This window comes from Lactuca serriola, chromosome 8, assembly GCF_051521515.1.
Source record: "Lactuca serriola cultivar US96UC23 chromosome 8, Lser_US96UC23_V15, whole genome shotgun sequence".
Classification (NCBI taxonomy): Eukaryota; Viridiplantae; Streptophyta; class Magnoliopsida; order Asterales; family Asteraceae; genus Lactuca; species Lactuca serriola.
Genome location: NC_136415.1, coordinates 28,865,644 through 28,884,370, shown reverse-complemented (window position 1 = coordinate 28,884,370; position 18,727 = coordinate 28,865,644). Strand labels below are relative to the sequence as shown.

General features: G+C 33.1%; 2 protein-coding genes across 2 annotated transcripts; both read right to left on the bottom strand.

Annotated features, from left to right (window-relative positions):
- Positions 1–11,107: 11,107 nt before the first annotated feature.
- On the bottom strand, positions 11,108–13,435 carry LOC145066017 (NAC domain-containing protein 53-like). Its single transcript, XM_079013159.1, has 5 exons — positions 13,110–13,435; positions 12,649–12,926; positions 12,349–12,543; positions 11,751–12,231; positions 11,108–11,663 (listed from the first exon to the last, which is right to left on the bottom strand). Exons 1-5 carry the CDS (start codon positions 13,288–13,290, stop codon positions 11,299–11,301), a joined length of 1,500 nt encoding a protein of 499 aa, XP_078869285.1. The 5' UTR covers positions 13,291–13,435; the 3' UTR covers positions 11,108–11,298.
- A 2,565-nt stretch (positions 13,436–16,000) lies between these two features.
- LOC145066091 (NAC domain containing protein 52-like) lies at positions 16,001–18,415 on the bottom strand. Its single transcript, XM_079013268.1, has 4 exons — positions 17,892–18,415; positions 17,053–17,330; positions 16,773–16,958; positions 16,001–16,638 (listed from the first exon to the last, which is right to left on the bottom strand). The coding sequence occupies exons 1-4, from the start codon at positions 18,106–18,108 to the stop codon at positions 16,144–16,146; spliced, it is 1,176 nt and encodes a 391-aa protein (XP_078869394.1). The 5' UTR covers positions 18,109–18,415; the 3' UTR covers positions 16,001–16,143.
- Positions 18,416–18,727: the final 312 nt, after the last annotated feature.

The following is an 18,727-nucleotide window of genomic DNA, read 5'->3' as shown; positions in this document are numbered from 1 at the left end:
ACATGCTGCTTTTATTCCTTCACTTGCATATCTGTTGAAAGTAATCAAATTTATAAAAAAATGTTCATTTGTAATTGTTTTTGTGCATCTATGTATTATATACGGTTTCACATACAAGTTGGGGCAAGTATTCTGATTTCTGATGCACTTCTTCCCTATTGGAACTTGATATGCCCATTCTTTCTGCCAAACAAAATGTATAAAAATACTAATTAAAATCCTAAAAAAAAAACTTTCAAATTCTTAAACAAGTCATGTAAAGTAAATATGTAAAATACCATTATGTTGGTCTAAATAGCTTTGACTAGATTTTCAACATCAGAATCGTAGAATATTTCTTCTGCAGTCTCAGTTATGCTGTCATCCCAAACCTGTATAACGTATTGTATGTATTTTTGATCATTAGTTTAACAAGAAATCTTAATTTAGATTACATATGAACATTGATCATGTTCCCACGTCTATCCGAAGTGAATCCTACATGTAGTGACTGTAACATGGGCAATTTAGTCTTTTAACTTGTTAGTTAATAAAGTCAAATTGGTTACTATCACATACTTGAGGAATATCTCCCATGAAATAAGAAAGAAAGAGCAATGCTTTTATGAGATTATCTGCAAATATTTCATAATGTTTTTCATCTTCAAAGTTGATAAAATCTAGAAACAAAGAATTAGATGATGACATTTGGGAATTTAATTACACTGAGATGTTTGTTTGCCAAAGTCGAGTACATGAGTGGTGTAGTTGTTAATTTCTTCGATGACACATTTTCCGGCCATTCCATATATTGTTGTCGTTTTGAAATTGAGCCCCTTGTCAAACGCCTACACCCGGTACCAATCAATATCATACAATTTCATCCGCGAGAGCTTTAAATTGTAATAGCAAAAACAAAATGTATGTAAGCAGCAAGAAAACCCTAGGAAAACCAAAATTAAGGAGTTTAGGAAGGCAGAGCTTAGAAAAATGAGTTCTGATTTGATCTAAAATGAAAGAGAAGAAAGAGAGCTACATGAATATGGAACTTACAGACAACTAGAAACCAGAATAGGAAGGTTTACGATAACTGATGAATGATGACTCAACGAGGAAAGCAAGCGAGGATGTGATTTATAAGGTTTTCTTGTACTTTTCAAGTATACTTCAAAGAGGGACGCGCAAGTGGCCGATGGTGGAGGTGATTTCCGGGCGGAGGAGGAATTTAAGTCGATAGAGGTCGATTAGGGGTTTTGAAGAAAATTGTTTAGAGTTTGGGAATGAAAATAAAAGCAGGGAAGGAAAAGAAAACAAGGGAAAGAAAAAATAAAGAAAAGTGGGGAATGAAAAAAGGAGGCGTCCATTTTCTGTGATTGATGATTGGCGAGGGATTAAAAAAAAAGGGTGTGTGTCGTTGTTCCATCCCTAAATTTTTTTAATTTGCGACCGATTAGGGAGTGCCCGTTTTTGTGGATAAATTCTTGCAGTTCAGTCGTTAATCCCTCGATAATACATCTGTAAAAGTCTATAAGTATTTTGGTCGAAATATTTATGCGTGTCGTCGCTGATCCCTCTGTAAGCCATCACTAATTAGGTACAGACAAAATCCGAAGCTGAAGGTCATGTTTCTAGTAGTGCAAGTAGTCATAATAGAAGATAGAAGTAGACACGTTGTGATGCCTTTTTGTAGCACTTTTGGCACATCACAATCTCACTAATGCCTCTTCAAAATTTCAATCGAGAAAATTTACGGCAACTAATCTTATGCTTGGTTGGTGCAACCCAAACAAGACTATCCACATACTCAACAACTTTAGTATGACCACATTTTGTAGATTTGATCTTGAAGTGTTTAACCTTTTCTGCAACTGGATCGTACGAAGTTAGTCTGTCACAAAGTCCATAGACAAACTCATTGTGTAACGTAAACCCAAACGGAGATACAACACCACGATACTTTGAAAAGACATGATGTTTTACCCACGAATCAGCCACCCCATACTCATTCATCACCCACACCTCACATTCACCATGTCTAAACATTGCCATCACACAAAGCTTTCCAACAAAAACTCCTAATCCACAATATGCTGGGGGGTTCATAGTCAAGGCTTGTAAGTTTCACAAGTTTGTAATCATCGGTTGTGGGATCATACCCAAACCGAGGAAAAATGCCGACTAGATCCTCATAATCATAGTCTGGCATATCACTTGGTGGGAGAATTAACAAAGCGGAGAGAGAAGGGTTCCAAATGTAATAGTCTCCATCAAGATATGGTCCATACTGAAAGCATATTAGGCCATTAACGGATCCAATAACATAACCATGATGATAACGTTCAGATTGGAGATTTGTCGGGAGTTTTATGAAATTAGTGAGTTCGAGATGGGGAGATCGATGGTAGAAGACCAAGAGGATTTCATCGTTTTTATGGCGTGAATGATCGAGATGGGATTTTGCCAATAAACGGATAAATATGTTTGATAAGATATCGTTTGGAAGCTTCTCCATGATTGATAGGTGTTGAGGTGAAGCCATTTGATGATCATGAGTGAAAGGAAATGTAAGGTGTGTGAGCTTATTAATACATGGCCGATCCTCTTTGGAAATCGGTGCCTCCAGTCGTTCAAATTTCGGGGTACTTGAAAGGTTACATAAATTTAAACTCTTAAAGTACTAAAATGCAATTGATTTCATAATGGGATGGATGGCCTTTTCTTGTTCTTGGAATATGAATCACCATGTAGTTCATTATGGGGTGGATGTATGGGTCGTCTGACATTGCATTTTGCAAACGTTTTTAAGCAGGTACAGGACTAGTCCAAAGGTCAATACTGACATTACAACTTTCATTTAGTTTTGAAACTCCTTGACTTTTTTGAAAAGCCACTATTCCTAGTTTTTCTAAAATCATTTTTTTTTTCTATTTACCAAACACATCACATTTTTAATTTATTGATTTTTTTGAAAAGTGATAATAAATCATTTTAAAAAACACCCTCAAACACTCCCTTAATGCATTGAACATTCTCAGGTACAAGCTTCCATATCCCCAGTTTGCTCCGGTGGGAAAAGGCATTGACGTCCATATTTTGTTTTATGGAGATAATTCATTCACTCGGAGGAGGTATCTAGTTATATTGAAGGTGGGTCTTAGGATCCACCTATTTTTTTTAAAACTTAGTATAAGTTATATATAAAAAAAATTGGGAACTACCTTATAAATTTTTAAGGACCTACTTTATAAACTTTGCTAAAAGAAAAATGGATCAAAATGTATGAAACCTAAAGTTTATATTTCAATCCATTTAAAATAACTCAATGACTCAAACCGCTTAAAATTTAGTCATTAGGCAATAGCCTAGTCCATTTAAGATTAAACAAAAAAAGAAAAAAATAACAAAAATGATTGAAATGTGAAACGTCGCTTGGGCTGAGGCGTGATCAAAATCTCTAAAGCATCATACAATGTTACCTTGATAATCGCTCCCACCTGGCCACCAGTTTCGCCCTATGTCATTTGTCGTCCGACCATCGCAATCGCCACCGACCCGCCGCCATCGTTGCTCCGCCAGACGCCAGCCTGCCACTAGAATTATTTATTCTCTCATTTTTTTGGTTTCACTTATATAAGAAACCATGCGGTTTTTGGTTCTGGATTCGCAACTGTTCACTGGAGAAGTTGATTAATCATACACATAAAAATCAACTCCTATGATACAACCAAATCTATCCTAATAAATAAAGATAATTTTGCCAAATGTCAACTTCTTATTGAATTTGATACATATCATTTTCTTAGAATTTTAAAATTATTTTTTTTCCACTTTGTCATTTTTGTATTTTTTTCATTTTTATTAAACTTCCACCTATTAAATGTCACCTCATAGTAATTAATGTGAATTAATGTATATAGTAAACCTTCCATTTATGAATTCTTATTTCTATTTAATGAATTGCATTTGTGAATTTATGTTAATTAGTTTTATTAGTATAGATTAATTAAGATAAATTACATAAATGGTCTTTGTGGTTTATTCTATTTATTGTATTTATTTCAAAAGTTTACTTTAAAAAATACTTAATTTTTACACATTCATATTTAGCATGATTTTTTAAACATGAAAATATTTTTTTATTAGTATAGATTGAATTACTTATTCATCATTTCATTTATATTTATTTCAAAATTTTACTTTAGAAAATACTTAATGTCTACATCTTATATTTAACTTTTTTGATCAACCCGTGTAATACCCGGGTTTCCCACCTAGTTAAGATATTCTACATCTATATATAGGTTTATAATATAACAATTGCAATATTCATTTATACACACACACACAAACATTATATATATATATATATATATATATATATATATATATACATATATATATATATATATATATATATATATATAGAGAGAGAGAGAGAGAGAGAGAGAGAGGGAGACCCATGCGGTAATCTTTTGTAAAATTTGCTTCGAATTTCTTGGTTTTTCATTACATTTGAGGGAATCTTTTCCACTTTTATTTTGAAAATGAAGAAATGCCAAAAGTTAAAACATATTTACACAAATAAAGAAACTTTTAAGCTCGTCGGCATATTTCATTCTTAAAGCAGCCACAACCACTTTTTGAGATATGCAACTGGCACCTGAGTCAAAAAAATAAGAAGTGAGTCATTATTCAACAAAAGATTATATGAAAGGCAAGGTTATTGCTAAAGTAGTTTTAATTATAAGTCATTAGCAATGAGCAATTAATTAATTTCCACAGGGGTATATATTTTTTTGATTTAAAAGTTACTGGCTAATACATTATGTTAAGGGCAGGGGTAAAATGGTCATTTACCCTCATTTGGACGGTTGTAAAAAAGAAACACTCTTTGTTCATACTTCCCTTACGCATGCATAAATTTGAGTAATGAGAATGACCGTGTATGGTCATTCACTCCCGTTCAGTTAAAAAAAAACATAAAAAAAACCTTCTTCATACAATACTTTCTCCAAACGTAAGTATAAAAAGATTAATTACTCTCGTATAGAGAAATGGAAAAATTCACGTACCATGTCAACACAATGTGAAACATCAGGAGCATCATGAGACATACCAAAAGAGTTTGGTTAAATAATAAACATATAACATTAAATATTAACGATGTTCAAGCACAGTTAGTACATCTATTGTTTTCATTTTCTTTATTTGTTAAGTAAATAATAATTTAATATTAACCGTTATTATAAAAAAATTGTACTAATATAATTATGATATACTATTTGAAAAAATAAAATTTTGATTTAGCATGTTGAACTAACGACTGAATTGAGAAAGTCAAGAAAAGATTAACTTTTTTACAAATTTGACTTCGTTTCTTTCCTCTTTCCATTTCAAATATTATTTATCAATACCACACTTTATTTAGATCAAGTTATGTGCAACTTTTAACAATAAGAGAAGAAAGCAAAAACATACTTACAGGTCCAGGTAAACATTGTTTCACAGCTCTGAAAATGCCTGAAAGACCATCACTATTCCCATGAGGGAACCAATCGTATATGTATCTATGTCATCGAGGGAACGAAACAAAATACTAAATGGCTGCAAGAGTCCTCAATTTACTTCACCACTTGATGTCTGATTCAAATTGGGCATCGGCTATAATACTCTTTAGTATCAATAATGAATTTTGTTTTAAGCATTCATTTTGTTAAAAAGTAATATAAACAAGAATAATAAATTACCTTCTACCCTTTTCAAAAGTAAAATCACTGAAAAAACTGATGAGTTTGCTTCTGTTTGCAAACAACAATTTCACAATTTGTGGTGGTTTTTTTCTAGTTAGCAGGGAACAACTATTCCAAAAAAAAACAAACATATTTTATGAATGTAGTAATGTTGCAAACCATTATGTAGCATTGAGATTCCATAATTCAACCTTCATTTTGATATTTGAAGTAAACATCATGGAGAAAAGAATCATAAAATAAGAAAAAGGAACCTGAGAATGAATGGAGATCACCATGTTCATACTTCGATAGCTCTGCTCCAGCCGTGGCCAAATATATAAACACTTTCCAATCTTTTTAAATCCAAAAATGTGTAAAATTATCTGCAATTAAGTCAGACCATTATTAGATTATGTCTTGGCTAAACTTCTAGCATGCTTAAAGCCAATACAAACAAATTGAAGTAAGAGAATATGTAAATTGCCTAATAAAAACATATTAACAGAGAAACCCATACAATTTGAGGTCTCATTGTGCTTGCTCTTTCCCATTTGGAATTGGAAGGAATGGAATGAGGTTTTCCATTTGCAACTGTGGTTGCTTGCAAAATTGGTCTCATTGGTTGCTCTTGCCATACATTTCTGACCATCTAAACCATAAAATAGGCCTTCCGTTAGAATATATTCAAACAAAATTATATATGATAATGATGATACTGGAAAAAAAAAATTGTTGTTAAATGTGAGTCATCTGTTGATGAACCCAAGAAGCCAGAATCAAAGTTACTGTGTTTGCTTCTAGCACATCTATTCCCAATATATGAGCCCGAAAAATCACTTATATGTACAAAGAATGGATCCCCTTTAAGGTGTGATCTAACTTGTCTGTTTACCATGGTTAAAATAAGGAAATTATAAAATTATGCAATTTTTCACACACCATGAACACCATTAAAGCATCATGTATATATAAATTCCGGCATGATCAAGCAAAAGTTTAGTTCTCCGTTCACATAAATTCAACTTTTAAACTAATCCATCACAAATATGCGTCTAACAGGTGGAATATGATGAAATTGAAACATCTAACAAAGATTTTATTGAAGACTCGTTATTACAAAACTAAGATAAGGTGAAAAGGGAAGACATACAATAACAGGAATTTCATCAAACGATTGGTGGGCACAGGACGCTGCAGTGTTACATAGCAAAACCTAGATCAGGAGTAATGGAAATGGGGCCACCAACAGCAGAAGAGGAATTGACAGCAGATAATATTAAACATGAAGTTGTGATGAGTCTTTCAAAACTCGCTCAATATCAGGTAAATAGAAATTAGTGAAGGAAGAACAACATAAAGCATGATGGGTAGAAGGAAACACCTACAACATAAAGCTTCAGTTCGTCACTTGTTTTGCTCCCAAACGTTGACCAATCAATGGCGGTGGTAGGGACGACGGAGACAGAGAATGTAAAGAAAAGCAACCTTAAGGTGTGTAGGAATCATAGTTGAAGTTTTAGAACCACAAACATATTTAACTATAATTAGGGCAAAAACCTAAATCGGAAGTTGGTCGATGGCCATCTGCATCGTCCCTCTAATCCCATCGTCACTGACAGTTGTGTTTCTTTGACGGTGGCGAAGGCACATCAGTAATCTTTTAGGGTGCGGAAACGTGGACACTTTCGAAGTCATCCTCTCCACCGGTACCGATGCAACGTGGTATTGAAGAAGATGAGCAATGGGGAAAGCGAGCAGTAGAGCTAGAAGGAAATGGAATAAGGGAGAAGAATTTGAGGCGGTGGGTCGGTGGAAACGGTGGGATATGAGAGATAGTGGAACGGGTTAACATAACCATGATTAAGTAACCCACGAACAGAACCCAGGTTAGACATTGTAGCTAAGGAACGATAACTTTAATATATATATATATATATATATATATATATATATATATATATATATATATAATTTAAATAAATAAAATTTAGTTATTAGAAGGTATGTAGGGGTAAATAAAAAATTTAAGTTTGAGGTATTAAATTTGATAAATCCAAGAAACTTAAGTGTTGCTTTGACTTAGCTAGGTTTGGTTCATGTTAAATATTTTACTAAATATAAGGGGCTAATCTAGTAAAGTAGAAGTTATATGTGAAGTGTTGGGACCATTTTGTAGCCAAATGGGCAAAATAAGAACTAAAGGGACTAAATATGTCAAGTACCCAAACTTTTAAACATTAGCCCCTATTTTTCCCGATTCCCCTCATTTGAATGAATTGTAGAGTCAAAAGAGGGCTTAGATGCAAGTTGTGAAGCAACTAAGAAAATTGGAGTTAAATTGGAATTTTAGAAGCTTGAAACCACATCTACGTAGGAAGAAGGTAGCCATTTCCCCTCCATTCTTTCCAAATCTAATCTCTAACTCTAAGAGGTTTAAAAATCCAAATTTACAATGGATTTGTCTGAATAAATAGAGTTTAGGGTTTGATTCTACTCTAATGATGCAATTCTAGCTTGAATTCCTTCATTGCAAGTTAGAATTTGAATCAAATTATGTTGTGGGAAGTTTCAAACCACAAAACTAAGAAAGGCACTTATAAATGAATTTAGTGGGTTACTTATGGGGTGTTTGGCTTAGTTTTTCATATGCCAAAAGACCTTTTTAGTAAAAGATCAAACCAAAAGATGTTTGGCAAAAGACTTTTAAAAGCAACTTTTGGATTTTAAATAGAAGAAAATTCAACTTTTTGGAAAAGTCAAGAAAACCTGACTTTTTATAACTTTTTGGAAAAGGACTTTTGGCTCTAAAAAGCTAAGCCAAACACCCCTTTAGCTTGGGTTTAAGTTTCCTAAACTTATATTGAACTAATGAATCCATAACAGATAACTAGTGACTTTCATTGAGCGAAATAATGATTTCAAGCTTTTAATGAAGCTCAATGGATTCCTAAGCTTAATTTTGCTGGAATGTAATGATCCAAAGCGCACAATGAGAGAATTAAATCATTGACCATCACATAACATCATGGATCCACGTTCATTGAATTATAAGCAACAAAAAAAAAACAAATATAAGAATAATTAAAAGAATTCATTTACAAAGGATGAACTTTAGAACCCAAAGGAGGGTTACTATGTCGTTTCACACCCTAAAGTATCAAGTACGTATTCCTTGAAAATGTTATTCCACCACGCAATACAAAACTATTCTTACTGTCACTAAAGAACATAAACAACAAGGTTTCTACTTTTTTTGTTGACTAAGAACAAAACCAGCAGAGGAGTGGAATTCAGTTGGAGAGAGAGAGAGAGAGAGAGAGAGAGAGAGAGAGAGATTGGTCTAGAAGGGATGAACTTTAGAACCCAAATAATGATTCCTCTGTTGTTTCACACCCCCAAAGTATCAACTATTTATTCGTTGAAAATGCTATTCCACTACAAAAGGAAAAACAGTTATTGCCGACATCCAAAGAACAAAAAGAATGAGTTTTCTTACTTTTTCTGATGACGAAGAGAAAAATCTAAAAAATGGGAGATTTCAGATGGAGTGTGAGTAGCATATAAAATGAGAATGAAAGAGAAGGCGGGGAGAGAGAAAAAGAGAGAATGGAATGGCCAAAAGAGAGATCGGTCCAAAAAGAAGAAACAATACATCTTGATCTTTATCTAGCTAATTTGAATTTCAAGATATAGATTTAGATAAAACTTAATATATATATATATATATATATATATATATATATATATATATATATATATATATATATATATATATATATAAAGACACACATATTAGTGGGGTACCCGCGTAATGCAGCGGACGACTATTGTGGAGGTATAGTGAATAGTTTTTGTTTGGCATAGAGTTTTCTTTTCGACGATTAATTTCCTTCTAGTGGGACTTGAATACTTTATGTGTGTCAAAGTAAATTCTTTTCTAATCTCAAAATGGTTTCCCGAAATCCAAATACATAACCAAATATTTAGAAACCAAAATATTTAAGGGGTAGAGGTTCTTGAATTAGTTGGATAAACACTTAATTAATAAATAAATCCCTGATAAGATTGCCCTTGCTCGTTTGGAACTTAGGTTGTATTTCGTATGCAACCCAATATGTTCATGCATCATCATTAATGATACCAACATGTTGTGTTAGCGGACATATCTCCACCAGACTCTCACTTACACATGACACAACAACTATATAATATTATTTATAATTAATAGTATGGCAATATACCATTGCTCCAAAGTCACCATAGGGTATGTCATTAATGAAATCATTCTGAGGCCCATGAATATCACTTCTACTATAGTCATATGTCAAAAAGAATACCTAAATGAGGCTCATGGATATCATTTCTACCATAGCCATAAGTAAAAAAGAATACATAAATATAAACTACATAGACCTTGCCCCCTCATCATGACATACATGATATTCCATTATAACTATCAAATATTGACAGCATTGGAGAACTCCAAAATATTAACATTGTGACTCAAGAATCTTAAGTATCTTCATTTTAAGGACATAAAATGTTATCATTTTAGAATTATTTATTATGTAATCAATGAAGTAATCTCTAAGTGTGCTACCAAATACATATGAGTGAAATTATTCTAGTTTAAACAAGATTCTAAATAATTAACCTTTATTCAATTATTCTAGTTCAAACATGCTTCTAAATCTTTAACCTTTATTATTCTATTTCAAACAAGCTTCTAAACATTAACATTTATTCAATTATTCTAGTTCATACAAGCTTCTAGATGGTGTTTGGGTGTTCATTTAAAAATAATTTTTTTATTTATGGACTTCTTGAAAAGTCAAGAAAAGTCAATAAGCTAAAAAAATATTAATAAACTAAAAAAAATGTTTGGATATTTTTAGAACAACTTTTTGTTTACCCTTTGAAAAAGAGTTTTTAAGAAGTAATAATTTATGCCTTTCTTAAATGACTTATAACTTATTAAGATTAAAAAAACAAACAAAAAACAGTTTTAAGTCGAACACTTTTAACTTATTGACTTTTGCCACTAAAAAACTAATTCAAACACTTTTTTTAAAACTTTTTATTCTACCTTCATAAGTCAATAAGTCCTTTTATCTAAATAAGTCCTTTTTAGATAAAAGTCTTTTTTAACTTCAAAATGAAATCTCAATCATTAACCTACAAAATAGATTGTTACTTTATTAAACAAAGGGAAATTGTTTACCCTACTTTCGGTGTATTAGTTATCTTAAATTTTAAGGTATACAAGAAACATTGTTAGTTGATGTATCTGACCTTATACTAAATAATTCTCATGTAATCCATTATGTACAAGAACAAACAAAGTTTGTTCTTATACACCAAAGGTACTAAAACATCATGGATTACAACAACAAAAATAAACAAAAACAAACAAAGTTCATTCATCTATATTCGTATAACATCTTAAACCCCCAACATAATTCTAATGTTCTCAACAAAGAACTGGAGTGTCACAATTCCACAATACTTATTCTTTTTTAAACTAGACAAATAAAGTATATTATATATATATAGGTCAGAAAAGTATATATATAAATAGAGTGGTGATTTAGCTCATAAATGACCTGGCACATACAAGACTCCCAATCTTGAAGCTCAAAGAAGCCACCAGAATCCACAGAAGCCCACAGTAAAACCAACTGCGGGACCCACCCGAATTCACCTTCCCAGTGTTCATGTCCCCAAATGAGACAACAATGTTGAGCTGAGTGTTCTTCCCCAATGAAAAGTCCATTCCACCACCACCAAATGAAACATTGCTGATGTGGATCATACCAGAAGTGACATTGACCGAGCTTTGACCATGAGAACCAGAAGCCATGTATTTTGCAGGAAACTCAGAAGCAAATGCAGGTGGAGCAGAAATATTCTCTAGCATGTAACTTGCCTTTTTGAGAAACGGGTATGCAATATCTGTATACCAACAATAAAAAGATTTGATTTTGATACACTAAAGAACAAAAAAAAACAGTTAAAAAGATTACATAAATACCCTTTTACCTGTTTCTTGATCTGCATGCTCTTTCTTTGAAGAGGAGGCAATATCCTTATCATTGTTCTGTTCTTGATGGGTTCCCTTGAGAACTGAAGATGAGTCGAGGGCAATGTTGTCATTTTGTAATGAATCAAAAGTTGGTTGGAAGTTGTCGAGATCGGAATTATAGAATGACATGTATTCATCGAGTATGTCGAGGCCGGAATCGGTGTTGACATCATCTTTGAGATCATTTGCTTCAAAGAATAAGGTTTCATCAAGTGGGAAATCAGAAGTAGCATCAAAATATGGTTGATCAAGCAAGTAATCAATGTCAAAATTCATGGGATTGCTTTGTTCTTCAACATGTTCATGGAACACAGTTTGCACAGGTGGATCAAATGACTTATCAGATTCATCAGAATTGCTGATGATATTACTGTAATCATCCTGGTTGAAGTTTAATGGGAGAGGAACATCTTCCACTGGCATGTCTGTGTTAAGAATCTGAAAGCAAATGAAACAAATATTTGAAGAAGGATAGAAATATTGAAGTGTCATGTATAATGTGATCATGTGATATAAGCAAACTGAATTAAAATGTTCTTCATAGAAATTACAAACCTGCTCAATATCATTAGCATCTAGATACGAATCCTCATCAACAGGCAATTCCTGAGTACAATCTTCCTGTTTGGGAACAACTACAGACTCATCTTCATCTTCCCATTCCTCCTCAATAAATGGTGCCCCATATTTTTCACCATTCTTGGGTCCAGAACCACTCTTCCTGAAGATCCTACAGAGGACAAATGCATCCTGCAAAACCACAAAAGACACCATGACAGAATCATATGAAGAAAAACTAAAGAATATGAAGATTATATTATACTAAAGCCATAAGAATCAAAAAATTATAGTCACCTGTATAATTCCAGCCTTTTCCAGCTCCTGATCGATGAGTCTGTATTCATGCATAACCCAATTTGTCCTCTCACCTTTTGGAGCACGACCACTGTGATACACCAGAGTTTTCTTCATCCCTACCTGTTGAGACCTATGGTGAACCACTCGGTCTTTCCCAGTAGTCTTCCAGTAGCCCTTTTCAGTGGCTCGATTTGTCCTCGATCCATTCCCATATTTCTTGTCGAGGGCACTGAAAAAGTACCATTCCAGGTCTCTGCTTTTCAGTTTGGACAAATCTATACCCCAAAATCGACCAAATTACACAAGCAGATATGTTAGACTCTTAAAAGCTTAAACCCTACAACAATCATAAAGCTCAATTTCGCAACAAGATCCGTAGAGTACAAAACATAGTTGACTGATCTGTTATATAACCCTAAATTAGAATGAACTGTAAAAAGAGGGAAGAGCGGATTGACCTGGAAGATCCCATGGCTCGACTTTGTAGACATCAACGTCAGAAATCGCGTCAAATCGGAAGGGTTTACCGCAAATCTTGCGCCTGAGATAGTACCGTACGAGTTCCTCGTCTGTTGGATGAAACCTAAACCCAGGAGCGAGTGAAGAAGCTACTGGTGTGGAATCAATCGATAATGCCATATATGAATGATGCTAGGGTTCTTGGTTGTAATTTAGAGAGAGAAAATCGAGCTTTTGAACCAAATATAGATAACAAGAGAAGTCTTGATTACTGGTTTCAGTGCGGGTTTCGCCATTGAAGGAGCTCCATTTGGGAAAAACCAAAATTTTTTACTTTGTCAAAAATCTGATCGCCGTGTTCTTATATGTTTGGTGTTTGCGGGAAGAAATGGGTTTTGTGCAGTCACAACTCACACGTCTCTCGCTTGACTCACACGGTCATATGAGTCGACTCGTGGAGTTTGGATTAAGGCTAATCATGTGTTCATTTTTTTTATTTTTTGCAAATAGAAGGAACAATCAACAATTTAAAGTCCTAATCATGTAATTTTTAATTTTATTTTCTTGATGACCACAATGATAGAATGAAGCTGATAATAATGGTTAATTTAAGAAGTTCAAGATAACATAATTGAACATTTCTTATCTTTTTTTAGTGACCTCTTCATATCATATGTATCAATCTATAGAAGGAGGAGGTTGGCATGAAATAGTGAAATCTAAAGGTTTTATTGTAATTTTGAAGCTCCATTATTTACAATTTGAACTAACAAGAACCCTGGTAGAATGTTTTTGGGATGTCATAGTTTTAAGATTTGTGTTTAAATGTTTAGGTAGGAAGTATAAATAACAATCAACTATATTATATTTGTGTTTAAATGTATATGCGAAGAACTAAATCTACAAGCTACAAAAACTTGCTTCTTAAATGCATTTGAGGTTGAAGAAGTTAGAAGAATAAAAGTTTATTCGACCTCTTCATTCACACTAGGATAGTTAACTCTTGTTAAACATTTCCATATGATAAATCTACTAAAAGTATCATGGTTCTTATGACTTAGCTTTACATACAATTGAATAATAATTGAAGACAATTATGACTAGCTTACATATAATTGAATAATAATTGAATACAATTATGAGATTATGATAAGTTTAACTTTTTTTTTCTATTCTAAAACATACTAAAGTTCTTGTCTTAATATCAACACTATTTATTTATTTAGTATAATAATTATCTGTAATATGACTCAGTTGTATGTATATAGGATTTCCATATGTTAATATTAAATAATAAGATCAAATTTTTAATTGAACACATAAGGTTCTAATAGTCGTTTAGTTATTACACAACATTATATAAGAGGTTATTTGATGCTTATCACTCTTTTCATCTTAATTTCATCTTATCCAAACATTCTTGAATCCAACTTATTTTATTTTATTTTGTAATGTATTAAAGCACATATCTTTTGTATCAAACTCAAAGGTAAATATATATCGAATTACAAAATTTTTCTTATAATTTAGGTCATTTATGTGGAACCTAATTACTTATTGTCTTAGGAAGTTCTCATATTAAAATCTAGATTTGAATAGATAACATATGCAAATAAAAATAGTTGATTTTTTTTTTTCAAATCTAGCTTTGGGACCTATTTTTTTCGTAGATGACTGAGATTGTGCAGAGAGCCAAATTTGAAAATCATGGCTATGGTAATTTTTGTGTAAATCTTAGAAAGTGAGTAATGGGATTATTAGCTTGATTTGTCTTTTTCTTCATAAACACTATTCTAAATACCTAGTACACTTAAACCAAAACTTTGATACCAAATGAAACACCTCTCAATTGACTAGAATTGTTTTGGTTATATTTTTGATAATATTTAAACTTTTACAATAATTGCTACAGAAATTATGTCTTAAATGGTTGAATAATTAACATCTTTAAATTGGTTAGGTCCTACGTGTGAAACAAATGAATCAAAAGCAATAGTTAAAATACATAAAATTTGCATGCAATTAACTCTAAATTTACAAGGTTTTTAAATATCCAAAAACTAATATTTCAATAATGTTCACAAATTTTTCAACCAGAATACATATTAAAATAGTAAAAAATAGTAAAATTAGGAGTCTAGTGAGTAATCCAAAAATTAAAATTTTGGATAGAATTGGATAAAGACAATAATCCAATTACAACGGCAAAATGCAAAATATTTAACTATTTTTTTTTACTTTGGTCCATTTCTAAAGGGCCTAAATGAATATTAACATCTAAATACTTCTCCCAAATCTTTAGAAACAATTATTAAATAAGATCTATGATTCATATATGGTGATTTAACGGTTTAGAACTCTCAAAAAAATTGATTATGACAATAGATGTTACTTCAAAATGAAATAAAATCCTCAAGTCAAACTTAAGAAATCATCATCCCACATGAATCAAATAGGCCTTGCAAACTAGATATATGGTGTTTTTATGAAGTTCCAACAGACCACATGTTACAGCAAGTCATAGAACAACCTATAACTCCATCAAAACTCTTAAGCAAGTTGAAAATCTCATACTAATGCTAGTTTCATTAGATCAAAATGCGTCTAGGAACTCAAACTAATGCTAATTCAAGTATCAATTTCATATGAAAAGTTCCAAAATTCTAATTTCCCCATTGTTGGAGCTTTTAATCTCCAAAACAACATCCAAACTCAGACACCAAGCAATGTAAGTGTGGACTAGAAACGAAGTGACAAAGACAATCTAACGAGTATAACTAGCTAGAGACTTCATTACAACATCAATTTAATCAAGGAAATTCGCCCAAACCCTAAATTTCCAAATAAAATCCGAACCTTCAAACTAGAAGAAAGAAAAAGCCGAACACAATGAAACCAGTCTCAACACAGAACTTTATTAGACTTAGACTCACAGACACACGCCATTATCAATAGCCATGCCAACAGTTCTTCAACATAACAAGTTACAAAACCATGAAAATGCTACATGTTACAAAGAAACAAAAAAGGTACCTAGCCACTAGTCCTGAACCCATCATTCTCCTTGCTCAAAACCTCAATTCGTGACTGAAGAATGTTGATCATGGCTTGGGCTCGCATCACTTCAATCTTCAAAGTCTCTTTCTCCATTGAAACATTAAGAATCTCATTCTCCAAGTTGTTTATGAACTTTAAATACCCTGGAGGCACAGATTTCTCAAGGGTAGAAGCGTCAAAAGATGGCAGAGTTGTTGGCTGGTGACATTGTTTTGCTTCAATCGACTCGAGCAGAGGGAACTCCAAGAGAGCTCTTCTTGGATCTTGACTTGTTGTGGTTGAATCTTCTGAACCATTTGCATTGCTTGAGTTTGGATCACATGGCTTTGATCTCTTGTTGTGGAACAAAGAGAATGTTTCAAGTTCAGGTTCACAATCCAAAGGACAATCTTCAGATCTTTCCCTTTTGCAAACAAATGGAATTGTTTGAGGCTCCTCGATTTCATCAACAATCTTTTTGGCAGAATCTTCCTGCATTAAACAAAACCACCGTTGGGCACTTCCGTTAAATATATATACAGACTGACAGATGAGACTGTGTCTAGCTGATTCAAAAATCTTAGACTCTTTATATCAAATTTACAAGTCAATGAACAAAACAATACATGTACGATGTCATTTCCATGGACACATGTCTCATCACCATTGGCCAAATCATCATCGGCTTCACCACCGGGAACCATGAGGGCGGCATCATCGGTCCATTCCTCCTCAAGAAACGGTGCATAACGGTCCCCATTCGGTGGGCCCAACCCACTCTTTTGAAAAATCCTACATAACACAAACGAATCCTTCTCCCCCAAAAACAATAATCATATAAAAAATCTTGAAATGGAACACATTACATAATACACATATAGATATAGATAAATGAATTTTTGAAACCTGTGCTACTCCTGCACGCAACAATTCTTGATCCAAAAGACGATATTCATGCATGACCCAATTGGTTCTCTTGCCATCTGGGGCCCGCCCACTATGGAAGACGAGTGTTTTCTTCATCCCGATTGTCTCTGATTTATGGCGGACGGATCGATCTTTTCCGGTTGCTTTCCAGTAACCTTTTCCGGTTGCACGGTTCAACCGTGACCCGTTGCCATACTTTCTATCTACAGGGCTAAAGAAGTACCATTCTAGATCGCGTGTCTTCAATGGTGAAAAGTCTAAAAGAACCATGAAAATTACACAATATCAACAACAGATTTGATCGATATACAATCTAGATATTGTAATATGTAGAAGCTTTGTACACCAATATATATAGGTCGAAAGTCAAACAAAGTGTAGAAGAAAGTTAGTGATATGTAATTGAAATTGAAATACCCATAGGCAATTACAGTGAAGTGAATCAGATTTATGCATTTTTTTTTTAGATATTTGAAATGAATCCCTGATGTCCACAATTATCTTGAAGAATAAAACTCGAATTACTTAAAAATTTGGGGGAAGTTCAAAGAAAACATTTTTCTTTATCAATGCACCCCGGGTTTTCTGGGCAAGTTTGCATCTTTTTCATTCTGTTCGTATTGGTTGACAAGAAATTGAAAACGTAATGTCAAAAGTAATTGCAGAAATGATTGAAATTCTAAGTAAATTTTGCATAAAGTTTTGATGAATAAAATCCAAAAACAAATAGATAAAAAGCAATCACACCAAAAGCAAAAGATAATATCCAACCACAAATCAGTGAAATCCCCCCACCAAAACCTCATAGAGATTTATACCGGCAAGTTCCCATGGCTCAGATTTGTAGACGTCGATTTCCGACACCGCCTGAAACCGGAACGGCTTACCACACGCCTTTCGCCTTAAATAGTACATCACAAGCTCTTCATCTGTGGGATGAAACCGAAATCCAGGTGCAAGAGACGTCGGCGGTGGTGGAGCTGGGGTTGCCGCAGCCGCTGACGGCGGTGCTACGCCGATCAGTTCATGACCCATATCTGATTTTTTTCGATCTATAACAATAATCGAACTTCTGGGTGTCTGTTGTTCCGATTGAAAAGAGGATAAAATAGCTTAAAAACAAGCCATTAGAATCAAGATTGTAGGTGAAGGAAGTGAGACACAGTTAACTGACGGATATCAATTGCCCGTAGGTTAAGAAACCTCCGATCAATGGATGCTTGCTGGACACGGAAATCGAAAACGCTAGAAGGAAAAGTTATGAAAATATGTATAATGTAATATATATGTGTGTGGTAGTGGTGCTCTTTACTTCCTTGGTGAGTTTTTCTTTTGCTTCAATTTGGGGTTTTTGATAAGATTTTGTTACAGATCTATCACTTTCCCCAAACTTATCATTATTTCTACAGAAATGAAAAAAATTAAACGATCATGGTCATAATTAGTCATTATATTTTTTTTTAAATTGCGTCTCTTTTTGTTATTTAAAGGGTGTTTGATCTTATTTAAGCGTTTTTTTAGCTTGCTATAGGATCTATACTAGTATAAGTTAAAAAAAATGTTTGTTATCAATGTCTTATACCGAAAATAAATCAAAATCTATAAGTAAGTTCCTTCTAATTTATTAGATTACAAGGTGTAAAACTTATGTAAT